At 43.8% G+C, this 27,476-nt stretch overlaps 1 protein-coding gene across 16 annotated transcripts in view; it reads left to right on the forward strand.

The window, feature by feature from the left end:
- The window catches only part of nrxn2b (neurexin 2b), a 645,600-nt gene extending 618,915 nt beyond the window's left edge, over positions 1–26,685 (forward strand). For 15 of the 16 annotated variants that reach the window (XM_068713609.1, XM_068713607.1, XM_068713608.1 and 12 more), the window contains 3 exons: positions 6,425–6,750; positions 14,105–14,183; positions 23,626–26,685. In XM_068713609.1, coding sequence (XP_068569710.1) covers positions 6,425–6,750; positions 14,105–14,183; positions 23,626–24,518 — 1,298 coding nt within the window. In that variant the 3' untranslated portion in view covers positions 24,519–26,685. The remainder of the gene's footprint in view (positions 1–6,424; positions 6,751–14,104; positions 14,184–23,625) is intronic. The other variant, XM_068713620.1, reaches the window with a different exon arrangement.
- Positions 26,686–27,476: the final 791 nt, after the last annotated feature.

Consider the following 27,476-nt stretch of genomic DNA (forward strand, 5'->3'; position numbering starts at 1 on the left):
TTTTTTTTTTCCTGTGGAGAAGAAAATGGAAATTGGGGGAGTTCTTGTTTGTTGATAGGGATACTAGAAATTCTGCAGGCGCACGAAGGATTTGTGAGCACAAACCCATAAAGATGCATGCGAATGGTCCAACTTTCTTCTCTGCACATCACAAAGCGGCGTATTGACTGAGGTGAATTCTGGGCCATCCCTCCCACCCTGCGACTCAGCTAAGAGAAAACATTTTGGATAGAAGCTCCTTACAACCATATGGCATCCCTCCTCTCTGAGAGATAACAGGAGTAGAAGGAGGATGAGAGAGGCGTAATGGTGACGGCGGAGGGAGAGAGATGCCACTCTCTCCAGCTGCAGTCCTTTTCATATCCCCTCCACTGAGGATGGGTACGCTTAGATCATCCTCCATACCCCCCCTTCAATATCTCCCTCGGTCTCCGGGTTAGCTACTCATAACCAGGGGAGGGGCTAAGTGCCGCCGCCCCCTCCCGTACTCCCCACCTACATTCTGGGGGTTGTAGCAGACATATACAGCTATTATTTCACAGCCTCTGACAAGCAATCTGTGCATTAGCACGCCGAGCGTAGCCCAAGCCCAGCCCACTCCCCTGGCTCGGCTCGGCTCGGCTCAGCCAGTAATTACCCACCGCAACTCATCTGAGACCAGCCACTTCTCTCTATGTTCAGAAATAAAGTTGAGGAGGATGGTTGCATCGACGCAGAGCTGCTATACCTGCTCACTCTCCAGTTCACTTTTGGCTGAAGAAGTGTTTGTAGCGGACATCACACAAGAGTGATGCAACCTGCACCAACCTGATAACACCTTTCAACTCCTCAGACACACAGGAGGTGACGCCTTTTTTACAGAAGCTTAAAAGCAAAATAAAAAGCTCAGTAAAACCAGACACAATTAAAAATGGAGAAAAAGACATCCTGGTTTATTACAACTTTCAACTCCTTTTGGGACATTCCAAGTGGCATGGCGGGTTGTCCCCATGGAGAGGCGGGATGCAAATATGGGGAAGAATAAGTATAGATAAAACCATCAGCCTCAGGAAATACAGGGAGAAAAACTAACCTATTGGGACCCCGCCCCTTCAGCACAAGTCCTGGTAACGCATTAGTAACCCTTGTTAAATGGTCGACCCTATCCTTCCTTCATCCATGAGCATCTTTTCTGCTCAAACAACCCGGACACAGGAAGCTATGGCCTCAGGGACACAACCACACGGTCAACCATGGCTCCACTTGGAAAAAAAGAGTCGGGAAGCTGGAGGTGACTCGCCAAGCATTCAATATCCTCTTCTTCATTGTGCTATCTTGCCATTGTTCTCACTATACTTCCTCCTACTTCTTTCTTACCCTCTTACTCCCATGTATTACTGTATGTCTCTCTCTTCCTCAGCCACAGTCTTCAACTACATGATTCCTTTTGTTCTTTTTTATCAAGCCCGTCATCCGCTGCCTCCGCCCCTCCCTCCATGCCCTCGCTCTGTCTGTTTGACATTCCGTCCTCATGCAGGCTCGCTCTTTCTCTGTCCTACTCGTCTGTCATCCTCCCTTGCTCTTGTCATCTCTCATGTCCCCATTCGCTCAGTCCCTGTCCAACCTCTTCTTTCTTCAGCGCCTCCCTCTCAGGCATTCGATAACTCAGAAGCTGCCCTATGGCCAGTATCAAAAGAAAGTAAATTACATGTTACATATCAGTTTCTTTAATAGTGACGATTTACTGTTCATCAGAGGGGCTTCTCACTCTCGCTGTAACGCCTCCTAGGCTATCGGCCACCGAACCCCCTGGGTGATCCAACAGAAGGCGGGTGTGATCGCGGATGGTAATGCCTTTAGAAATAGTCGTGCCCACCTTCTTTTACCCAGATGCCCTATTTAAGCAGCAGTGAGTGTACAGCTCCTAGTCAGGATACTGTGTTTTCCCCCGGCTGTAGGACAGGAGCAAAGATTTACTAAGCCGCAGCAACTCTGAAGCACAATTTCTTGTCGAGGAGGATTCACATGCTTAGAAGTACAATATACGTTTGACTGCTCAGTCCTCCTCCGGCTGCCCCCCTCCACTTCTTTATGTTGCTTTGCTCTCGGTCTCCAGCACATTTCTATGCATATCCCTTCAGAGCTATTTTTACTACGCTTTGTTGTGACAAATTTGAGGGACACTGTGTGCTACTTTGTGGATTCCCTATTCCCCTATGGATTTTATGAGAGGACACTACATGGATTTAAATGAAATAGGGACTTAGAGTTAGGATGGCGACAGCTGATTACATTAGCTGTCTCGAGTCATAACAGTCACAGAACAGTTACAGTATATGTGCACCATCTGCAGCTGTCTCTGTCTCTTAGTGCATCCAGGAATAAGAGACTAAAAACCGACATTAGATCCGAGCTCTCGGTTTGTGTTTGTTGATGAGGCGTCGTCTCTGATAACAAGAAATTAACATATTTCCTGCTCATTTACTCTGCCATGTAGCCAGGTAGCTAATGACAGCTAGCAGTTGTTTGCAGGAAACACAAACATCCGGAGCAGACAAATTTGTGTTTAGGCTTTTTTGGGAGGCTCTAGTAGTGCTAAAACTGAGCCTCTGGTGCTAACAGTCCACAGCTTTACAGGGTGACCAGTCTTTTTAGCCATGCTAACGGCGTAGCTCTATGGATGGCATTGTAGGACTGTCCACCATTTTGGTCCAGACCGAAATACCTCAACAACTATTAGAATGATAGCAGTAGAATTTCAGGTTAACACACTGAATTAAGATTGTGAACATAGTAAACATTTTAACTGCTGATCAGCAGCCTGTTAGTATTGTCGAGTATAGCCGCTCAGAGCAGCTAGCATGGCTGTTAAGTGTTGTTTGAATATGCGGAACAGCCTTGCAATTGCTACTTGTATTATTCGTCCTTATCTGTCGAATACACAAAGACCTAAATATCTTTTAATCACCCGATCCCAAGCCTCTGCCCATTTTTTGCCTGTCACCTTAAGAGCCCTGGGGAGAGATGTGAGGCAGCAGCCACCCAATCCCTAAAACTGGTACAATAGACCCTCATCAATATGCAAACCCTGTGTGCTGTGCTGTGTCTACTACACACACACACACACACACACACACACACACAGTGAGCTGTCGAAACACGCATTCAAACACACAGAGTGAAAGGCATATGTAACTAAGAGTTGGGCAAATACACACTGCTTGAAAAGGCCAACTATCACAAACGTAAAGGTCATTTCACTGACATATTTCATAAGTTATTATATACTCGCGCACACCCTTTCCTCTGCTGCAGCGCCACATCCAGCTCTGTCATATTAAGCGCTGTGATTGCTTGTCATGCAGAGGCTTCTTTTTTTCCACCCCCCCCACCCCACCCCACCCCGCTTCTGCCCGCCGCCCAAATTGGATCTAAAACCACATGTCACTTTTGATTTGACCCGGCAGACCCTGAAACAATAACTTCATCAGGCCCTGTTAGTCTCGTCCCGACCAGACAGCCCCCCAAAAAACAAACGCTGATTTCCCCTCATCTAGCCTAGAGGGCACCTTTCTTTTTCGCTCTGTCTCAAATGGGATGAACGCACAAATGGCTGTCTCCTGCGCTCGAGGCTCGTCTCCCTGCACTTTGTCGCATCGTCACATGCTGAAGTAACACAGAATTAAATAGGTCACCCAACGGATTCTTAGACACTTGCATGTGCACCGACTTTCAGAGGTATAACTAACCCTCTACTGCTCTGCATCATAATCATAAGCCGCTTGTCAATATGGCTTACTTACGCCTGTGTCGCTGCCTCCAAGACTAACTGTGACGCCAATAACTTCTCGGGAGTAAACTGTCCCGTCTGGACGGATCATCTTCTCCCTCGGAGTTGCCGCTCACACACGGGGAAGAAACATGAGGTGTTTGGTAAACCAAGAGGACTGAAAGCATTCTGGAATATTGATGATGAAGTGTTCCATGACCCTTTACTGGAGAGCGGGGGCCGCGTGGGGCTGCTTGAAATGAGAGACCCTCTTGGCTGCGGGTGTGTATGAATGCGTCCTTTGGTCAAGGACGATGGAAGATTGATACAGGGGGGAACCATATGGTGGAGTGAGACTGTTAATGTGCATTTCAATGTGTGATGTTTCAAGGTTCTCTGTGTATGTACACCAGCATGTTTGTTCTCCTGTATTCTCCTCGCTGATGTCCACAATTTGACTTTGAATCTGTCCCACCCAGCCCGCTCCCATTCCTTTTATCCTCATTACCATTCCCACACCAAACATGCTTAGTGATGAGATAATAGAGTGAGACTCAGCCATTATGTCAACGGTGCATATGCCAGACATTAAGTCTCATCATTATGAAGTTAGGGGACGGGAGCGGGCCCCTGACGGGCCTAATGATCTGATAATGGGATGACACATGTAATGGCCCGTCTCAGTGGAATAGATGCATCTCTCCAGCACTTGTGTGCAAAACTTACAGATCCGCATATAGTAAACGTGGTTTTGCGCCCACACACATGCATCAATAGACATTATGTGTCTGCTAGTCTCACCCAACTGGGTGTTACACATATGTCAGAACAAGGGCTCCCATATAGACTGATAGTGAATCATAATTACAGTGATGAAGTACCCTTTCAGCTCTCTTAATTGAAAACAAATGGGACCCCGGCCTTTTCCCTAGTGTCTCCGTGTTGATGAGTAGAAGACTGTCCTCGCCGGCTTGCAATCCCACAGAGAGAACAATAGCAACATTCAAAAGATTTGTAAAGGATTCATTCGTCGTCATTAAACCCAATTACACACAAAGAAGCCAGTTTCAGGAAAAGACGCGTAGATGAGGTGCAAATGTGCGGACATGCCTACTCAGGAGCAGCTGTAGTTTTTCATACTTGGGTAAAAAGCAACAAATCTGCTTACAGGCAAATACACTCCCATCAGGCTAAAATGAAATGTTGACATCGTACGTGTCTGCAAATCACAGATGTGTTTAATACTCACTAAAACAAAAAAGTTTAATTTTATAGTGTTTAGAATCTGTTTAGCTTTAGGCAAAAAAAAAACCTACTTCTACTAAGTTTAGAAAAAGAAAAATTGAATTGTTAGTTTGGGTTTTACATAGGACACAAACATCAGTCTCCTAGATGAAAGTCTCATATTTGAAATGATACACCCTGACCTCCTCCCTACATAGACTTTGATTGATTATATTCGTCATACGTCAATACGAAAGGTAATTGACAATGACGTTTCATTGTATGGGAGTGTAATTTTTAGGAGACCAGGCCGCCGGAGGGGTCTCTCATTTCAGAGGTCTGAAACATGCCATCCCTAGAAAGTCTATATTTTGCTCTGAGATGCACACATTAGTGTAGTATCCCTCTCACAAACAATCGCCCTCCCTCTTTCCTTACACTGATTGATTTATCCATAAAAGCTCTTTGGCTTCTCCTCTAAGTAATTACCTCATATTGTCTGGTTTTAAACCCACATCCTTCCCACAATCCCCCTCCCACCACTCTCCATCTTCCCTCATATCCTCATGACATGACTCATAATAGGGGGCAAAGGTTGCATCAGTCCAAGTGGCGTGGTGGGATGTCCCCATGGAGGGATGGGATGCAAAATGGGGAGGAAAAAGTATAAACAAAACCATCAGCTGGAGAAAATGCAGGCAGAAAAACTACACCTGTTAGACCGCCCCCATGCACTCCACCCCGTCACCACAAGTCCTGGTAACACATTAGTATTGGACCCTGGTTAAATGGTCGGCCCTACCCTCCCTTCATCCATCCATCCATCCAGATGAATGGTAATGACCACAGAGAGGGAGAGCCCCTGCTGAATTAAACATTTCCTTCCAATGAGGATCTTATTTTCGTCCTCTGGATGGCAGAGCGGGGCGACAGTTTTTTTTTTTTCTTCTGCTGGCAGAGGTACTTTATCATTGTGCAGCTCAGGTGCATTGGAGGTCAATGACACAGGCCCAGCATTGTTCTAATATATTCCATCTCGGGGCAAATTAGATGCATTTCACTATGAACCTCGAGTCTCAGGGTCAAGCCGCAACTGCCCCTGCAATTTATTTGACTGCCAGCTTCAGGCTGCCTTTTCTGAGAAAGTAGCACGTGCCCAGCTCCATAATGGCTGCACCGCCAGCAAACCAGGGTCCAATCTCCCTAAAGTGTTGCCCAGGAAATCCCATGTGATTGAAACAGTCCCTCTATCTCCCCTGTCTCCCCGCCTCTGTGCCTGTGTGTTACTCTGTGTTCCACGTGAGAGCTAACCCAGTGACCATGACTGATTAGTATTCTTTGCCCTTTCTCTCTTTCGCTTTCCCCTCTTCCCATGGTTTCTCTTCTTCTCTTACCCCCACTTCCTCTCTCTTCTTTGTCATTTCTTCGTCTTCCTTTTCTCTCGCATATCAGGTCGTCAATTGACCATCTTCAACAGCCAGGCGTTCATCAAAATCGGTGGCGGTGGAGAGAAGGGCCGCCACTTCCAGGGCCAGATCTCAGGCCTGTACTACAACGGCCTGCAGGTGCTCAAACTGGCGGCCGAGGGCGACCCCAATGTCCAGACCCAGGGCAACCTGCGGCTGGTGGGTGACGTGCCCTCGGTGCTCACTACAGACACCACCTCCACCACCCCGCTGGCTGATATGTCCACCACAATCATGGAGACAACCACCACCATGGCCACAACCACCACCCGCAAACAGCGCTCGCCCACCATGAGGGACAGTGTTACGCAGGTGAGCAACCGTAGCTGAAGGAAGGCTGTCGTTTTGAGTCACAGATATTTTGGTGCAGTTACTTTTTAATTGGCTTTTCTAAAGAAAAACCTCAGTTCTCTCTAAAAGTGCTGAAGCGCTGCACATTTCGAAAGAAACGGGTCAAGCAGTCACGTCCTCGGCGCAGCGTTTTGTGTGAGCCTCCCTCTTTTAGACACACTGAGATGTACAAACAGCCCTCCGCCTGAAAGGGAGTCACATAACAGCTTTGTGTGGCGAGCCCTATTAGACCAATCAACACTGCAATTTTGACTTGCTCTAAGAAGATATGGCTGACTAAACGTGGGAGGCTGCTGGAAATTACAGCACATCAGGGCAGCTCAAAAAAGGCTGGAGGATGGGGAGGAATGTTATGAAAAGGAAATCCTGCAGCAACAACAGCACAACAAGTCTGGGTGCCATGAACTTATATTCATGACTCTCCTGCACACGCATGCGAAAGGCTATGATTTATGGTGTGATGATTATCCCCATGCGCTAAAGGTAGCCGCCGCCATCATGGTAAGTAACAATTAGGAAACAGTAGGGAAGTGCTGTTGCCCACATACTGGAGGATGGAAGAAGTTGGTCATCCAGACCCACTACTCTCGTAAAAAAACAGTAATACCTACAATAACAGGCTCCATGTGGTCTAGTAAGGGGGGGTGGGGGGTGGGGGGGGGGTGGCATGCTCTAGTTCACGACCAGTATCATTATCTACAAGCTGTGCGATGTGCGAAAAGACCTTGCTGCACAGCATTTTAAAGTAAGTTATGCAAATAAGATTACTGAAAGAGATGCAAGCTTTACGCCGTATGTACATTATGTCAGCTATTTCTATGTTGTTGAATAACTTTGTACTGTTACTGCATAAAAAAAAAAAGCCAGCCACTACATACTTTAAACTTCAACTGTCCAACAAAAAGGAAACACAAAGGCAAGGGTCCAGTTACCAGCGCATTTCCCTCACTCAGTAGTTGTCATTAGCGCTGTTCATGTCCACGGAAGCTTATCTGAGATCAGTCAGCAAGCCACTCACGCTCATCCCTAACATCTGCGCTCAGCAGATTCAGAATATATTTAGACCGGCTCACTCTTTGTCCCTTTATCATCAATTCATGCCACTTTGTGTTGCAAACACCAAGTTCTAAGAAAATGGGAATGTTGGTTTTGCATTAAATTCTACTTATTTGTTGTTTTCCTTCTTCTTGAATAGAAAAAGTCCGTCAGCGAAGCCCCATCAAAGCAGTGCTCTCTGATGACGGCTGACAAAACAAGCATGAAGGTTCTTAAATGTTCACCCGAGCACGTTCTTTCGGTCGTGGCTGCCATGTAATTACAAGCAAGTGATGTTTTCGGACTCGAAGGTCGGTCAAAGCTTCTTTACAGACGACACTGTCTCCTGCATGCCCAGTTGGCATGACTTATTTAGATGAAGGGTCTGTGGTTCAGTGTTTCTGCATCTTCTCTCTAAACATGAGATCAGTGGAACCTGACTCTAAGATGTCATATGTAGCCATCCATTCAGTTCAATATGGTATCTCTGGCCTCCAGACATCTTGGCGGAAATATTCTTCCATGTTCAGCATGTAACGAGCTTTTGTAGCGGCGGCCTGTGATGTGAACTTGGCAGCCGTAGACGGCCTTGTTCGATAAATTATCTGCAACCATTTTAGTATAGCAAAAGACTCTTGAGTGTTGTCTGCTTCGCTGTTGTTACAAGCCTTAATGTGTGCTGCGTTCGCTGACTAATGTTTATGTTGGGTCATAAAAAAAGCAGAGTCCCACCTTTTAGAGTGCTTTTTATTGCTAAGAATCTATTTTTCAGCTAGTGTACACATATTGTACCATCTTCTACTTTTTTTTTATTATGTACCTAGAAGAACATAGTGTCACCGCCCAAAATGGCATTAAAGGTGTGCGCTTGAGAGTGAGTAGACATTACCAATGAGTCGCTCATCCACATGCTTTAATGATCAAAGATGTTTTGCTGTGCGCACAAAAGCATCATCAGGGTGTATAGATGTCTAAAATAATCCTGATCATTCGTATCATTCAGTGTGACTGACTCGTTTTTATTCAGGTATTTGTTCTGATTTGCAAGGCGGTGTTGAAGGCCTGTCAATTTCATCTGCTCCCCCTCGACATAAGAGAGAAAATAAAAGGGAAAATGATAACTGTTCGTCTAAAACTACACAGTTGCAGTCAAGAAAAATTAAGCAAAAAATCATGAACAACTGACAATTACTGTACGATGATTTTCAATAGCTGTTAGGCAGCAGACAGTATCTGAAATCTTTGATATTTGCTCTTCTGAACAACCCCCGCCTGGTATGTCTGCATTGGGAAAAAGCCTGTGGTGCACAGTGAGTGTTGTCGTTTGTCTTTATATTCATGGGAGCGACAGCAGTTTAAGATAAATAGAAGAAAAATGGGTAGTTAGCATGAGCGGCGGTGTGTATTGTAGCTGAACAGACACGGAGAAGCGTTTTTACAGGTGAAAAAAAATAAATTATTATATAAATGATCCTGCTAAAACTTTTTTTCTCATCCGTTTCACAGATGAAAAACATTTTTTGTAATTTTTCCTTATCACCTGTTCATGAACAAAGGAGAGAAAACAAGTTTTTTTCTCACTTTTCTCACTCAATTTCAGTACAAAACTCTCTTATACAACTCTAACTCAACTAAAGCTAGATAGATACTTTCATAGTTTACAGTAGATGAACAAAGTGTTGTGCTACACTCAAGCACAGAATTGTAAATGGCCATTTTCCATTAAAGTTTCTATCAAAATTAAGAGGTGTGCAAAGTTCCAGAAGTGGTTAAATTCTAACTGATTATATGTTAAAATTTGTAGGTCTTTACACATTTAATGAAAACTCCGATATGTAGAACTTTTATAAAGCTTAAGGGTAGACGGTAACTACGGCCCAAGGTGCGTTTTGGCAAGAAACATCCAATCACCAAGCTTAAAATTCAATTACGTGCACTGCTAACAGTGATCGGAAACTAAAGATTACGCTATTAACTTCAGAATAAATCAAATTATTTTCAGATTCTTGGTTAATTTTGGATGAATTTAATAACTATGGCACCATTTTTTGTCCCTGAGTGCACCGCCGTAGTGTTCATGTTAGTAGTGTTCATGTTAGTAGTCTTCATGTTAGTGTTCATGTTAGTAGTGTTCATGTTAGTAGTCTTTATGTTAGTGTTCATGTTAGTCTTCATGTTAGTAGTCTTCATGTTAGTAGTCTTTATGTTAGTAGTCCTCATGTTAGTAGTCTTCATGTCAGTAGTCTTTATGTTAGTAGTGTTCATGTTAGTAGTCTTCATGTTAGTAGTCTTTGTTAGTAGTCTTCATGTTAGTAGTCTTCATGTTAGTGTTCATGTTAGTAGTCTTCATGTTAGTAGTGTTCATGTTAGTAGTCTTCATGTTGGTAGTCTTTATGTTAGTAGTCTTCATGTTAGTGTTCATGTTAGTAGTCTTCATGTTAGTAGTGTTCATGTTAGTAGTCTTCATGTTAGTAGTGTTCATGTTAGTAGTCTTCATGTTAGTAGTCTTCATGTTAGTGTTCATGTTAGTAGTCTTCATGTTAGTAGTCTTTATGTTAGTGTTCATGTTAGTAGTGTTCATGTTAGTAGTCTTTATGTTAGTAGTGTTCATGTTAGTAGTCTTTATGTTAGTAGTCCTCATGTTAGCAGTCTTCATGTTAGTAGTGTTCATGTTAGTAGTCTTTGTTAGTAGTCTTCATGTTAGTAGTGTTCATGTTAGTAGTCTTTGTTAGTAGTCTTCATGTTAGCGTTCATGTTAGTAGTCTTTATGTTAGTAGTCTTCATGTTAGTAGTCTTCATGTTAGTAGTCTTCATGTTAGTAGTCTTTGTTAGTAGTGTTCATGTTAGTAGTGTTCATGTTAGTAGTCTTCATGTTAGTGTTCATGTTAGTAGTCTTTGTTAGTAGTGTTCATGTTAGTAGTCTTCATGTTAGTAGTCTTCATGTTAGCGTTCATGTTAGTAGTCTTTGTTAGTAGTGTTCATGTTAGCAGTCTTCATGTTAGTAGTCTTCATGTTAGCAGTCTTCATGTTAGTAGTCTTCATGTTAGTAGTCTTCATGTTAGTAGTCTTTATGTTAGTAGTGTTCATGTTAGTAGTCTTCATGTTAGTAGTCTTCATGTTAGTAGTCTTTATGTTAGTAGTGTTCATGTTAGTAGTCTTTATGTTAGTAGTCTTCATGTTAGTAGTGTTCATGTTAGTAGTCTTTGTTAGTAGTCTTCATGTTAGCGTTCATGTTAGTAGTCTTTATGTTAGTAGTCTTCATGTTAGTAGTCTTCATGTTAGCGTTCATGTTAGTAGTCTTTGTTAGTAGTGTTCATGTTAGTAGTCTTCATGTTAGTAGTCTTCATGTTAGCGTTCATGTTAGTAGTCTTTGTTAGTAGTGTTCATGTTAGCAGTCTTCATGTTAGTAGTCTTCATGTTAGTAGTCTTCATGTTAGTAGTCTTTATGTTAGTAGTGTTTATGTTAGTAGTCTTCATGTTAGTAGTCTTCATGTTAGTAGTCTTTATGTTAGTAGTGTTCATGTTAGTAGTCTTTATGTTAGTAGTGTTCATGTTAGTAGTCTTCATGTTAGCGTTCATGTTAGTAGTCTTCATGTTAGTGGTCTTCATGTTAGTCTTCATGTTAGCATTCATGTTAGTAGTCTTTATGTTAGTAGTCTTCATGTTAGTAGTCTTCATGTTAGCGTTCATGTTAGTAGTCTTTGTTAGTAGTGTTCATGTTAGTAGTGTTCATGTTAGTAGTCTTCATGTTAGTAGTCTTCATGTTAGCGTTCATGTTAGTAGTCTTTGTTAGTAGTGTTCATGTTAGTAGTCTTCATGTTAGTAGTCTTCATGTTAGTAGTCTTCATGTTAACAGTCTTCATGTTAGTAGTCTTCATGTTAGTAGTCTTCATGTTAGTAGTCTTTATGTTAGTAGTGTTCATGTTAGTGGTCTTCATGTTAGTAGTCTTCATGTTAGTAGTCTTTATGTTAGTAGTGTTCATGTTAGTAGTCTTCATGTTAGCAGTCTTCATGTTAGTAGTCTTCATGTTAGTTTGTCACAGTTGGTCAGCAGTGTAACACTTGTTTTTGGCTACATCAATCTCATACGTACCATTTTTATGGGTTATTTATGGGTATCTTTTGTCACTTCTTATTGCAAAGGAAGATGTTGTCCCTATACTTAATCCTGCCCTCAAAGCTCTATTGTTTTTAAAATTGAAGAAATATACATCAGTGAGACAAACACAAGACCTATTTAAATCCCTGGAAAAAAAAAATCTGAGAGGTGGACAGTGATTCAGAGGTCTGGAAGCAATTTAGATTTAAAATTTGAAATCCCACATTGCAGTGGCTTTGAATACCGCAGACACGAGCCTTTATTTAGGCGCTGCTTTACATAGTCGCTGTTAATGTGGCTTCTCAGGAACTCGGTGTAGTCTGGCTGTAGGTATGTTTGGTGAAACTCAGTCAGTCTTTCTTTATTCAGTAATAATTTTACTTAATTATTTAGTACCGATCCACCTAATATTGAAAGTTAATCTTCAAACTGTAGAATTTATTTAGAAACAATGTTTCTATAATGAAAATAATATGACAAAGAAATCAGCGTTTAAAAATACACTATGTATTCCAGGTAGGAAATGGATAATTCACTGATAGTTATTTGAGCTGTGTATCATATTCTATTGGCAAGATGTGAAACTACATAAATACATCTTAAAGCTAGTGTAGAATATCTTGAGGGGCCACTCAGCAATGCCTTTGAAGAAGAGAAATGAATTTGAATTTGTAGTTACGGCTCAGACCAGCATTTGAATACTATAGACTACAGCTTTACACCAGCAATCACTGATCTGCTGAGTACATTTAGAAATTAACCTCTAACCCTGCACCAGTTAGGGCAGGAGGAAGACAGACACACACGCACATATATATGCGGTCCTTAGGGTAGTTAATAATCCATCCTATAGAGCCTGTGGTGTACTTTTGTGCAAGAGCAAACATAGTAATAGCATTATAAATACAGCGATGGGCAAAGCCAACAGGAACTATGGAGCTCTAATGAATATCCCCAGCACCCGCCAAGACACAGCAGAGACAGGCCAGGGTGGCGGAAAGCAAGTGAGCGGAAACCCAAATTTCTATTTCTCCAAAAGCTCTGAGCTACACGCCACGCTGCAGCTTTGATCGTAGTCGAATAATGTGCTTTGATGCTTAGAATAAAAGATCAACCTTTTGATGTGTGTGTGTGTGGGGTCTGATTTTTCTACCCCCTTCACCCCTTGATACTGTGGGTTTCCGTGAAACAGTTGGATTCATCAGTTGTCTCGCTCGGTGTTATAAAACTAAGATCACACGCTACGCTCTTGCTGCTGCTGTCTAAAGTCTGGAGCACTCCCAGGTGTTTGTGATCTCTCTCCGATTCGTCTGGATGGATGCGAGGCGGATTTTAAGTTGCCTCCTCGTGGATTCGACTTGGAAACTGATGAGAAAAGTTGTGACGAGGTCAAACTGGAGTTTGGAGGTTCGTCCTTGCGCTCTCCGGGCAACGTGTGTCAGTGCACCGCGTTGGTGCGCCTGGTGAGAATTTTGTATTTAATAAATTAAACCGCATGCTGATGTTGCAGGTTGTTTGGATCTAATGACACAATGTAATTGATAACTGATTCCGCCCAGGCCGTGGATCAATAACGGGAAAACGCAGTATGGCTGGGGGGGGGGGGGGGGGGGGGGGGAGGAGAAGGAGGTCGTCTGAGTGAGTCATGCAGTTAGGTGGACGGACCGGGCCAAAAACGACAGATTCCTTGTTTCCCTTTCACTTCACGTCTCTGCTTACATAAATTCTAGGGGTTTAAGAAAATATGAATACAGAATATTAGGTTTTGTGATGCTGTATAAATTCTCAAAAACCCTATTGATTTTTAACTCCTACTTTACATGCAGACAGTGGCTCAGATTGGATTTGCATATGCATTTATGGATTGTGATAAATGCATTTGCAGATCCGACTGTTCTGATATGCATCAAAAGTTCACTTCTTTTTAGTCAGATTGTATGCATATGGCGGTATACTTTATGCTTAATTAATACTACTACTCATCAAGCACTTATATTGCTCAACAAAAGATTCTTCTGTCGTAACCAAAGACAGATTTTTAACCTATAGCTTTTATTTTTTTAAAGTTTGCCTCTCCTGGTTGCACTAGCTTGTGTGTGAGCCAGAGACTCCTAACCCTCTTAGATGTTCTGTGTCGAATGTGTCCTGACTCTTCTCTGCTTTCTGTCTCCGTTCTTCCAGAATGCGGATGACCTCTTGGTAGCATCAGCTGAGTGTCCAAGCGATGACGAAGATTTGGAGGAGTGTGAGCCTGGAAATGGTGAGTCAACTCAGGGAGTTCTGTCTTCATAATACTTGGTGTCCAAAAACAAAGTGCAGCCTAGAAACAAAGGTAGACTCAGCTCGACTACTGCTATCTCCTTTACTCCACGTTTACGTGACACTTTGTGACTGCCGAGCCCTCTGTATGCAGCTCTGATTGGCCAGATGTGAAACCCTCCGTCCCGCTTTTCTTATTGGTTTTCAAAGCAGCAGGCGGTCAGCAGCACCGTGCTCCATTAATTGCTCAGCCAAAAGGTGGTATCTGGCATTTACCCAGCCGTTGCACCGATCTCCTGCCCCGATTTTTTTTTAACGAGGCCGGACAGTTCCGACGTGGGAACGCAGCTTGTTCTGCGCAGCACACAGCTGCAGCCCGGCAGGCCCGGTGGCCGAGGCGCCGTCAGCGTGAACAGCGGGGTCAAGCGACGTTCTGACACCATGACAGGAGGCAGAAGTTAAAGGCCATGTGTTTTACTCCCTGTCTCTGTGGTTTCTAGCTCTATTAGGTTGCCTGTACTTGAAAGCTGCCAAGAACCACGTACAGTGAAGCAGTGTGATTCAGATGACTCCCAGCAATTTAGGAGACAAAATAGAATATGCAGATCCACATTTAATGACATTTCATCCTGAAAGATCGTGTCTGACAAGATTTCTGTTGTTGAATGGCATCACAGATTTAAATGACTGGTGTGGGTGGGATGAAAACAACAATCGCCTCAATGATTAAAACACTGCCAGTATACATGCTGTTACAGTGCCAACTTCTCGGAATTATAATAGTAGAAAGTGTTCTTCTGGAACCTCGGTAATATCACCTAGGGCAAAAGCAATCTTTTAAAATAAAGTTCATAAATGCACACTTGATTTGCATATTATAGATCGCAGGGCAGATAATGAGTCACACACATTCAGTAAAACACGCAACCGACTCAAACGGCAAACATTTTATTATTAGATTCAAGATAGAAGTAAGAGATTTATCATTAAAAATAATTTGAAATGATTGTTTGACGCGTCTTTAACAAGTGACAGGAGATAAGTTAACAACTAAATAGGTTTTTAATAGCACCGTGTCCTCAATCATATCACACTTGGCTCTTTCGGAAAATCATGCCCTAGAAGTGTGCATGCTTCAATTGCACACATTATCACTTTTCAAAGCATATAAGCACCTCTTGCACATCTTATGCCTGGAGTTCTCCAGACCAGTCCTGGGCAGACGCTGCTGTGAAAAAGAAGAAAAAAGCAAACGTGGGCATATATAGTTTATAATGGGCTCATTTCAGGCTTTCACAAAATGGAAAGGAGTGTAAATAACAATTGAAAATGGATCCATCATGAATTATACAACATAAAGGGGCCTCATTAGAGATAATATCCTTCTGCTTCTCTTATCTTAACTCAAGTTTCAAAGTTAGGGAATCCAATCTTCCTATTACAGAAGCTTCTGTAATTAAGCACGGTCGCGATGCTATCGCAGCGACATAGTGTCCAGAGACAGACATATAAGCGCCCGAGGTCTTATTAATAACGCTGCGTATGCACAAAACTGGGTCTGACAGAGGTGTACGCCACATCCCTCGCTAACCTTGTGATCTATACAAGCGAACTTGACGAGAGAATGTGAGCTTCATGTACGGAAACTCTGCCGTTGAAAATCGGTTGTCGAAAACCAAGTGACCATCAAATAGCATTGAGGAATTGCAGATCAGAGCTCTGGAGTCTCCACGCACTCTGCCACACATAATGGTAATGCGGGCCAAGAACCATTGTTCAGTAGGCTCATTGTTATTCATGGTCATGCTTTGCATTGATCATTTGTGGTTGAATGTGGGCGTGTGATATGAGCCTGGTCCATCGCTCACTGGCAGGCGTATGTTAGGTTTTATGAATCTGAATATTTTTTCGCCGTATGTACATTTCCTAATTTCTACGTACGCAAACGTTTAGTGTGGATCCTACGCACTGTTTAACAAAAGACACCCCCGGTGACTCACCAGGAGAAAAACAATACCAGCGTCGCTGTCGTGGCTGATAATAAAGAGTTACACCGCGTTACACCGTAATGTGTTAGTTTGTGAAAAGCACCTCACTTCCCTGAAGTTTTTTTTTTTCAGGAATGGGGGATTAGTGGTTCCAATAGAATATATGTTGGACTGTAAACGGTAGGAGATTATAGCAATCGGTATGTTTATGCGAGGAGAAACGGATCTGAACCTCTGCTGAGAAACTCGAGTGTAGCATTCTCCTGCGGTTTTCTCTGTAGGTGGTGGGGACCGAAATAGAGACTCAATTCCCTTCTTATCGAAAGCAGAAATGAGAGTTTTTCACTGGATGCTATGGCCAGGCTTAATCTCCCATGAGAAGAAACGCATCTCTCTCTCTCTCTCTCTCTATGCCCACACAAACAGCAGCAGACATGCTCACCTTACCAGACAGACACTTGTCTCTCTCACTCTGTGGGTGTAAAGTTTTGTCTCTGCAGCCGCCTCTCCTGAGAAACAACAAACGTGCCCGTGCGCGCGCACGTGCTCCGTATCACACCTTCCAGATGTCACGAGAGCTCCGGCGAGGCAAAGCCAGCGGGGTCGGATAAGCCTCTGCGAGAAGAAAAAAAAAAAAAAGACGACAAGGGGAGAAGAATCAACATTGTCCGCGAAACATGTCGCCTTCTCCATCACGGCTCCGCGCACACACCGGCCTGTAGTCATTGTGTGACAGGACCAGTGTTTTCAATTCCATGCGAGAATGCAGCTCCATCTTATTGAACTGCCTTCAGGAAGGAGAAAAAATATTAAGCACAGCTGTGGATTTTCTATTAAGCCGAGCGAGATATGACTGCTGTGAATTCACGGGGATCAATAAACTCCTTCCGACAGCGTAGGAAGCCGCTGGAGCTCCATGTGCTTTACAGATGTATTTACCGGCAGCCATAGTACTACAGCACACAATTCAGAGGACGCAACTTGTTTTCTTATTTAAGCGGGGCGTTTTTTTTTTTTCTAATGACCTGCTGCTAAATGATGACCCTCAGGCGATGATTGCGGAGCAGCCGGAGTGGACACAAAATAGACAAAGCAGGAAAGGAAGAAAAGGACCCGAGGAAGAGATGAGCGAGAAAGAGCTGGAAGGGCCGCGATGTGGGAGGACCGGCCCTCATTGAGATTTGTGTCACGTTCCTTTGCACTCGAAGCCGAGGCGAGAGAGAGAGAGAGATGGGGAGAGGAGGAAGAGGAAGGCGAGAGAGAGGATGCGAAATTGAGCGAGTGAGCGGAGCGAAGTTCCCATGAACGATTCCCGCCTTTCCCCACCAGGCTAATTAAACTCTGACTTTGTTAGGGAGCCTTAATTACATCACCCAATTAAAGCTTAGGTTTGGATCATCCAGTGCTGTTAATGAGCCTCAGTCGCAAGAGTGGCAAGACATAGAAAGAGATGAAACATGAAGCGGGGAAAAAGACTCATTTTGATGTTCGCATGAACAGTGGCATACATGAAAAGCCATCTATGGACAGTAATGGTGTTCACAGTAACACACAATTAGAGAATAATGCACAAGATCTCTTTCTCAAACAACAAGCCCTGCTCATTAAATCATTGTATCTCTCTCTCTTCTACCTCAGCACGACCTCACTTTCCCCCCCCCCCTCTCTTTGCATACCTCCGAGCTACTTATCAGTCCCAGGATGTTGTAGGCGCTATATCGGTTTTACTCTGACAAGATCAGAGCTTTGAGGAGCTCCTCAATAATTCATCAGGCGACACGCTATAGAGGCAACCTGCGAGTGTTCTTTTTAGGTCGAGGAGTGAAACCGAGAGATTGGATGAGAGATGAGGGGTGACCCAAGAGCTGGGCCCACTCACCCAGCGTGACTCAGAGCGCGCATTGGGATCAAACCCACACTGGTCGATGGGTTTGGGTGTCAGTGTGGTGCTTTATTGATCTTCCTTAGATAGCCATCCTCCACATGTAAACAGCCCCAGGTTTATCTTACGAGCTCCACAGGTTAGATGTTTGGCAATGTGGAGGCTTGAGCCGTCGTCCTCTGGATGATCTGTGAACAGTGCACCGTCCTGTTGCCGCTCACAGATTTCGGAGGGGCGTGTCCTCAACGCTGCCGTCGGAAGCGGAGCGACTAGTGCAACAAACGTTCTTCTGATTTGACCAATATCTGTGGCGATAATGCGGCGCTTGGACAAGATAGCAATATTGCGTTAATGAATAGGCGAATGTGGTCTGATTGTTCACCCTTCCTTTGTTATCGGCCAACATTAGTTCTGGATGGTTTGATCGGTGGTCCCGGTGAAGGCCGATCAGGTGATGTAAAACAATGTGAGGCGATTTCTCTGCGCGCTGCTAAAATGGCTTCAACAGAGTTGTGTCTCTGAAGCCTCTTTCACAATAAATAATTCCTCATCTCTTAATTTGAAGACTTAAAAGACTTTTAAAGACGGGGGTTAAGAATGAAAATAAAAGCCAATTACATAGTTTCGCAAAAATAAAGCTTAAAGGTTTCTCTACGGAATTAAGAAGCGGCTAACGGTGCTAACGGTGCTAACAATGTTTAGCTGAGGGGAAACTGGAGGGTGGGTGCTGCGCTTCCACGACTACCACATTATTAGCTGTAACCGCTACGTGAGCGCAGTGGAGCGGACGACTACGACACACACAGAGGGACTTCTTTCTCTGCTCAGGTAGTTACTCAGCTTGTTGATCGCTGCTTTAATTCAACACTTAATTATTTCACCATGAATATTAAACATTCACCATCGGTTTAGAATTGCCGTTTAACAGTGGTACAGGCGTTCGTGTACACAATGTACATCTCAGTTAGTACATTTGTAGTTTCTAAAGAACTGAATGCCGGTGCTCAGTCTACTGTTAAATGCACATATCAAGAAGCCAAGTGCTGCATTATTCAGAGGCCTTGTGACCGTTTTACTTAAAAACTGGTCAGCGGTGCGTTTAATTCCGAAGTATTTTCGCTGTCAGTTGCAAAATCGTATTAATATTACGAATAAAATGCGATGTTAAAGCAGAGCAGTAAACAAATATGGTTTCGTCCAGGAGCATGACCTTTTCATTTACAAATACGCTAACAGTGGAAACGATGAAGATCATTTACAGAAAACAAAAAGATAAGTCAGTTTATTGATCGTCCATTAAGTGCACAATAAAAAAAAACAAGATTTATCTGCTATCGCATAATAAATCAAATAACAGGAGATATATTTTTTACAGATATACTTGGTTGGGGGGAAAAAAACTATATAGGGACTATATACAGATGTACAGGCCCAATGCAAAGGCAGGGAGGTGGTGAAGTAGTAGCTGGTGATTTGTCTGCGTATGGTAGTTACACCACAGTGAGGCGGAAACACCGGGCTGGCCAGAAAGACATTTCAGCCAGGCTTAATGAGTCGATCCAGGTGCTGATGAGCTAGCAGGGAGGTTACTTTGACTTTGCCAACATGTGACTCTCGGTGAGGCACGATATGGGCAGGGCATCATCCCTCTGTGTCAAAATAAATCACTTGGGCTGAGAGCAACAGCAGCAAGTGCAGCATTTATAAATAGTTTATGGAGATGCATGTATGAAGAAACCGGGTGTTTTTCTCCCCCCCCTCTGTTGCACAAATTATATGGCCACCATTGCGGCCTGATTTAAAAGCAAGCAAGGGAAAATATATTAGGCTCGGACACGCTGTTGGATTTTCTATCTGCAGTCTAATCAAAGCTGAATTATAGAATGCGCAAACTCCAAACAACCTTTTTGCTTTAAATATTTCAAATGGATGTGAGCGGGCCGACGTGATCGGCAGAATAACAATGTTTGTCAGGAGACCGACATAGATGCATCATTATCCGCCGGTCCTGTTCTCCTTTTGAGTAAATAGAAGGGGGGGGGGATGACTCATGCTGGCAGCGCCGTGGAGTGGCGTGTGGGTAAAGATAAAGAAGAAATGTCATCATGTGGGCTAAACGTGGTTCCGCGGCCTCCGCTGTTCAAATCAATGGAGTCAAACTCAATCAATCAGGCTCAATGTCTTTTGAGTCTCGCTCGCTTTAATGCTTCTACTACAGTGATACAATATCAAAAAACGGAGACGCCCACTCACTGGAAACGCGCTATATGCTTATTTTTTGTTCAGCGCCGTTTGCGTCAGGCCTGGTTTAGCTTCAGACATTTATGTGGAATAAAATACTTTCATATCTCATGTTTCATATACGGTTCTTGGCAGCTTTCAGCAGGAGAACACATCTATGTGTTTTCTGTGACATCGGGGGTTTTTTTGTTTTTTTTTGCCTGGGCCTGTCAGCCACCTGCCTGCGGGTTCTGAGCAACCAGAACTGCATACAGAGAGAAGAGCCAATTGAAGCTGTAGATTGGTTTAAACTACGGGTGCAGTCGGCTCGGGTCACACAACAGGAAATGAAACGACGGTTCACTTGATAACTGCCTGGAGTGTTGAGATGTGGCTCACTCTGTGTGTGAGGGCTGAGGTTCATTATTTCTCTATTGGCCACTGCCTGCCAGTCATACCGGATAATGGCCATCAGGCTTTGGCTCTCCTACACGCTAAAGAGCACAGCAGAGTGATGCGAGCGATTCGTCGTACCAATCCTTTACTGTTAAAGACTTCTACAGTTGCCTCCATAATATCTACATAATTCTTTTTAAGCACTGTTATAGGCAACACTGTCTCACTCCAAACTCATCATATACAGCAGCTGGGTCAGTGTCCCTACACTTTCAACTACGTACCCCTCTAGCGTCAGTTTCCGCTCAATACATTCACACACCGTCTTTTCAAAATCAACTTCCTCGCTCACAGGAAAATAGGAAGTACGTTTGTTACACAGTTAAGTATGCAATGGAAAATAAAGTCGGCGTTTACTTTTTGGTTTGTACACAGGACACGAACGGCGGCCTCCTGAGTTAAAGTCCTATGTTCTTGACCCATTCATCCACCCCGATTTCCGTACACAGACTTTGTCGCTCTTCATACTAGGTCACATGACTTCCTCCTTTACTCCCGCCATAACTGCGTCCACAAACAGCAGCATAGTTTGAAGCTTAGGGTCAATGACTAAGCCGCTGTATTTGACGACCTGGAAGCGAGAACAGACTAATCCGTGGGTGCGTCTAAGGTAGACAGAAAACACGCAGGTTAACACACGGGGATTACAATAACACAACCATCCATTTGCAGTGTCAGCCACATGTACTGTAAGTGGGCCACACAGCGGAGGCAACTCCTCGGTAATTGGTAGGCTGCAGGTATAAAGCTTGAAATTGCACTTGCAGCATCTCTGCCATACAGAGAGATGGCAAAGTAAAGATAGCGACTCCACCATAACCCTCGATCAACCTCAATCAAACGTACATCCTGTATCTCTGAGGCCCCCTCCCCCCCCAAAACTGTTTTTTTTTAGGTCTCCTGTGACTTTGACAAGTTATTTCACAAAACCACAAATTTCTTAGAACTGCTCTAAAGTTGTGAAATCCTCCTCGGTGCGTCTCTTTGTTCTCCAAATGTGACACCGCGCTCTGCTGTCCTCTCAGCCTTCAAGGTGAAACAGCCCTCCAACACAGAAAGAAAGGAAATATAATGGAGAGGAATAACTTCAGCATTGCCATGGAAACTAGCCTGAAGTTAGAAAGAAGGGTTGAAGAATTACTGCGTTTTCATTTTCTCTTTTTTTTTTCTTCTTTATAACCGTTACAGCCGTTTCACATTTTGCTTCATTTCAAGGCCCGTTTCTCTCAAGTGTGTTGTTAAATGCTGATATGTGTAGTGGCTTTGTTAACGCAATGTTTGTAACAAAGCCTTTGCCGTTCTTTGAGTGAAAATGTATGGTTGTATAACTCAGAAGGTTTTGGGGGGCTTGAGCGCTGCTGAGCTGAATACAGGGGGAATTGTTCCAATCCCAACGCCTCCCCTTAACTAATACCCCATCACCCCTGATCCCCCCCCCCCTCTGAGTCACTCTGATTTGCCTCATCAAATGAACAAAGAGCCAGAGTCATGATTTTATGCTGATGATGTTGGCATATCTTTGGTCATGTTTTGCTGTTACCTTATCCTTTTTCTCCCCCCCCCCCCCCCCCCCTCAAGATGTGCCATAATCTAATCCCCCCCTGCCTCTGCCATGTTTTACAAATGTTTCCTTGACTGTGACCTTAACACATTTACCAGACTTAAGAGAAAAACAAATGTTATGAAAGTCAAATGTAGTGTATAAAGTGATATTCTGCCATGTTCTGTTAACAAACTCCCAATATGTGTAACCCTGAACTCCAGCTGGGCCTGTGATAGAAAGGATTTCTCCTGAAAGAATGCAAGTTTTACAAATGATATTGTTATTCACCCGGCAATATTTATTTAAATCGGGTGATCATTTCACAAGTGGGCTTAAAATCAGATAACTGAGGCTTGACCACAAATTCTGGCTCATTTAGACGATTATTTAATTGCCACCTGTGTTGGTGGCTGTTTTAGAAGGATGTTATTGCCCCATGTTTGTGTGTGGTGTTTGGGAGGGAAGTGGGCATCAGGTGAGCAAAGGGAGCCCTAGTGTTTCATGCTGTCTCTCAGTGTACTGTAGTGTGTACTGAGAGTTTGGGTTAGAAATGACAGTTTCCTGCAGCAGCTCCTGAGGGTTTGCATACAGATTAAGCTAATTAGAAATGAGCCATAGAAACCACTGTGCCCAAAGGGAGGGAAGTGGGATTGAGCCCATCCTTCATAAACAAAATGAATAATTCAAGTTTCTTAACATCATGATTATTATTCACCCCCCAAAAAAAAAAAAAGCAAAAGAGGAGAAGAGGTAAATACGTTGGGGGTGGGGGGGGGTGGGGGTGGGGGTGGGGGTGAGTTGTTTATCACTATCCGAGAACAATCTTACACAGCTTTCTTTTTGTAATTTTTTTTTTCATGCAAAAATCATGCGGCCAATTTGTTGATGTAAGTGACCTGAACCTCGTGGTTTGCTATCTTATTTAACCAATCACAGCAGAATCATCTGAGCGCTAGTGTAGCAAGCGTAGGCGAGAAAGTTAGCAGTGAAGCATAGGCTGTGTAGTACAATAGATGTTAAGTTGTTCAGTGTAATTTGTAGTCTACTTTTATCTTGTATTAGTGATATAGCATGTAGGTCGATAGGTCAGAACAGCCAGGAACAGGTGCAGGATAGACTATTGTCTTACATCTTGTATTTTATTTCAGTTCAAAGCTAGTCAGCATATTAACTTTTTAAATAGAACAGACTAACTAAACTTGTATAACTAACCTCATGTAAAGTCTTAGTGCTGTTCTAATACTGGTGTTGCTGTATTCATTTGAACTGTTTTTTCTTCTGTTCATCTGGAGGCGGAGTCTCTCTCAGGTGGTCTCTAACACTCTGTTTCTCCGTTGTCTCTTTCTTGTCCTAGGAGGTGAATTAGTGTTGCCCATAATAACGGTGGACTCCCTAGACCCCCCATCCATCGCCACCCACTACCCAGTAATCCCCCCACCCCCAACCACCTACCGCCCCTTCCTCACCCTGCTCGAAACCACCAAAGAGTCCCTCCCCTTGCCAAATGGCCGGCCCCCCTGCCTCTTGGACCAGGAGGACTGTGAGGAGACCATCGAGGTGTCGGCGTACGGCTCGGGGGAGATGACAGAGTCTGATGACGAGGACTATTACAAAAACTCCCCCCTGGTCACCGACAGGACTGTCCTCCCCCCTCCCCCAGCTGTCGAGGGCAGTGTCCAGAACCCCCGAGACCGCCACTTCTCCCGCTCCCCCAACTCCCACCGCCCACCTCTCTCCTCCACCCCCACAGCCAACCCCGACCAGCTCAGCCCGCACATCAAGCCGGCCGCCGGCGGCAGCAGCAGTAGCAACAACAAAATTCCCGCCGGTAAAATGAACACCCGGGACCAGGTGCTGCTGCCACCGGCCCACCCCTCTTCAGACCCGGGCCACCGCAGAGTCCCAGGAATAACCTACCCCCCAAATTTCCCCCATGTTCCCACTCCAGACCCCACGTCTCCTGATAGAGGGCTCCCGGGCGCCGTGGAGGTGCAGCAGTCCAGCAGCACCACAGGAATGGTGGTCGGCATCGTGGCCGCCGCCGCCCTCTGCATCCTCATCCTGCTCTACGCCATGTACAAGTACCGCAACCGCGACGAGGGCTCCTACCAGGTGGACCAGAGCCGCAACTATATCAGTAACTCGGCCACGCAGAGCAACGGAGCCCTGGTGAAGGAGAAACAGCCCAGCACTGCCAAGACGGTCACCAAGAACAAGAAGAACAAAGACAAAGAGTACTACGTCTGAGGGAGCGCCGCCGTGACACACAGAGACAGATAGATGCACTTAGAGAAGGAAAGAGACGAGAGAAAGAGGGAGCGAGAAAGGGCAGTATATGGGAACATAGCAGAGGGGTTAGTCATTCAAAACTCAGTGTTGTCAGGTGGCCATACATGTCAATTCCAATCTAATCAGAGGGAGGCAGCAAAATAAGAAGGCAAGGTGACATCATGCTTCTGTTCACACCGTTCAGCTTTGATTGATTTGACTTCTTATTATTAACGCAAGGCTATTACACCTCAGATCTCAACACATACTGTGCCAACAACCGTGTAGCGATCAAACAGTGATTGATGCGATAGCACATGACGGGTTGATTAATACCGTGAGTACTGTAGGAAAGCGCCACCATCAGTATTTGTGTCATGGTCCCGTACTTGGTTCTGAGGCGAGCTCGTTGGTGTAAGCCTTCGCCTTAGACAGTATCAACATATTATTTTGCACCCGTTTGAATTTGGCAACTTGACATCCCTCTGTCAAATCAATATACTGCCAGCTCACAGAGACATTGTGTCAAACCCAGCTCTCCCACCTCTGTGAGTGTTCCACGTCTCCGATCTCTCACCTCTTGTCAGATCTCTCTCTCTCTTCCTCTTGGTCGCTCGTGCACCCTGTTTCTCTTCTTGTCCGGTGCGCCGCAGCCGATGCAACGTAAACTCTGCCGTGTTTCAAGCATGTAGTATTCATTTACGAAAAAGAGTTAAAAGACTTTTTCTTTCTGTGGAGTTTAAAAAAAACCTAAAAAAAAAACCTAAAAAATACGACGACGATTGATGATCATAACGACGTTTAAACGTAGCAACTATGTGAGATACCAACCCAGTGGATGCTAACTTGTACGTTAAGCCGCCAAAAACTTGTTGAGGCCAAAATCCCCTTGGTCGTCCTTTGTTCCAGCAGATCTGTGTCATGTGTTTCTGGGGCTCCGAGGTTCCCCCTCCCCTCCCCCCCCCCCTTACCCCCCTCTAGTGGGCCTGCAGAGAAACTGTGTCACGTCCTTACAGTACAGTTACTAATAACCGAAAAACAGAAAAAACCTCCAGCAAACAAGATGAACTCTGTTCTATATAATTATAAATATATGTATAGACGTTGCAGAAACCTATGGACCTAAAGCGTGAGCGAGTGTGCAGCGAAGACAGACTTTAGGATTTTTGACGGTTACAATGCCCAAACCCCCCGCTCCTCAGACCCCACCCTCTCATGAACAGTACGGCTGACGCAGCCTTGCTGCAAGACTCAGCCACTTTGGTTTGCTCTTTTCTTTTTTTGATTCTTTTCTCTGGCGAATTGAGAGACATTTTAGGGAAATTCTGAATTCTTGCTGGAGTTCCACTGTGGAGAGAGAGATACCTTGCGGCTGAAGATGCGACTGTGTCTTTCGCCCCCTCTCTAGCCTGACTGGACTGATGGCAGCCAATGGGCAACGCAAACTTTGTGGGAAAGAGCACACAAATACAAGGTGAACGGCAGTTCCCTGGAAGATGTACAACAGAACTCTAGTATTCCAATTTTCTCAACTATTAAAAAAAAGAAAACTGTACCATGAAAAGAAAAGAAAAATCCTGAAAAAAGTTTGTGAAATGTCTAAATATTTGACTCTCATCCCATTACTAAGAGAAATGTGTTTTCCCTACCATCATTCCTGTTTGGAGAAAAGAAAAAAGATTACGATCGTGGAAAACGGAAATTTCTATGTATTTTCTTTTGGTAATTGAGCAAATGTGATTTGGGTTATGAACATGAAACCATGCATTTTCCTTTTATTCAATCTGTCATCCTCAATCTGCTTTTGTCCTGCATCTATTCCTTTCTCTCTGTATGGCAGATTGTATGTTCCCATGCCCTGTGGAGAAGGCAGGCTCTATCCATTCTCCATGGTTTTTTTTTATTATTTGTTTTGTATCTATTTCTGTCTATCTGGCGAGAGACAAGATGGCAGCCGTTTCATTTGACAGGCTCCATCAATTCATTCTCCTGCCACGTTTGTCTGGTTTCTCTCTTTCTCCATTCCAAGCATACTCCTCCCAGTATCTTCCTGTTCTTTCTAAATGTTATTGTAAAGTGTTCCAGTGAGATGACTCTAAATATGTGTACATTAACAGAGGGAATACACTTGGTTATATACTTCTTACTCCTTGTGTCGTGTGGTCTCTTTATTGTCTCAGTCAAATTTCAGTATTTTGACACCTGCATTTGATTTTAAAAGTATTAGTTATATATCAGGATGCTGAATAAAGCCACAATGTGTAGACCATTTCTGACTTTGCCCCCCCCCCCCCCCAAGATCAACATGAGAACTTGATTTCAATCCTAATGACTCACTCTACTTTTTAAAAATATTCCAAATTGGTCTAATATTTATAAAAAATTATTTGGGTTATTTGCAGGATGATTAACCGCAAGGTGTTGAAAGTCCCTACGCTGTCTTCAAAGCCCCCAGACTCCTTTCACAAAAACTAATTTGACTTCTTAGAACAGGAGTTGCTGGTCTACCACTACCTCGATTGGTTCTTTCGTTTGGTGTTTTGAAGGTTAGTTAGTTCAGATTCACCAAACTCACAGATAGATGCAGCACATTGCTTAGCTTCCATGCTTGCATTCATTTAATGTCAGCCACATTATTGTGGTAAAGCTAAGTTTTCTCAATTTTGTCTGAGGGGATGCCCACAGTGTCAGCATTTGAATACATATACTTATATACTATATTTATTCATTAATATTTTTGATTGTTCAAATAGATTTTTTTTTTTTTTTTAACAATCACATGCAAAACTATCATCAGTTACATTTCAGTCTTCGCACCGCTAAAGGAAAATACTTTTTACACAGCGATAGACAAACAAGTATCCAATCATGGTGGGGATGTTTAAAAACCATGGTGAAAGCATGATGTCATGAACTCAAAAGAGGAATCGTACAACT

The sequence above is a fragment of the Cebidichthys violaceus genome, unplaced genomic scaffold (assembly GCF_023349555.1).
Source record: "Cebidichthys violaceus isolate CVI_PGR_0920_01 unplaced genomic scaffold, fCebVio1.0.p SCAF_19, whole genome shotgun sequence".
NCBI classification, from domain to species: Eukaryota; Metazoa; Chordata; class Actinopteri; order Perciformes; family Stichaeidae; genus Cebidichthys; species Cebidichthys violaceus.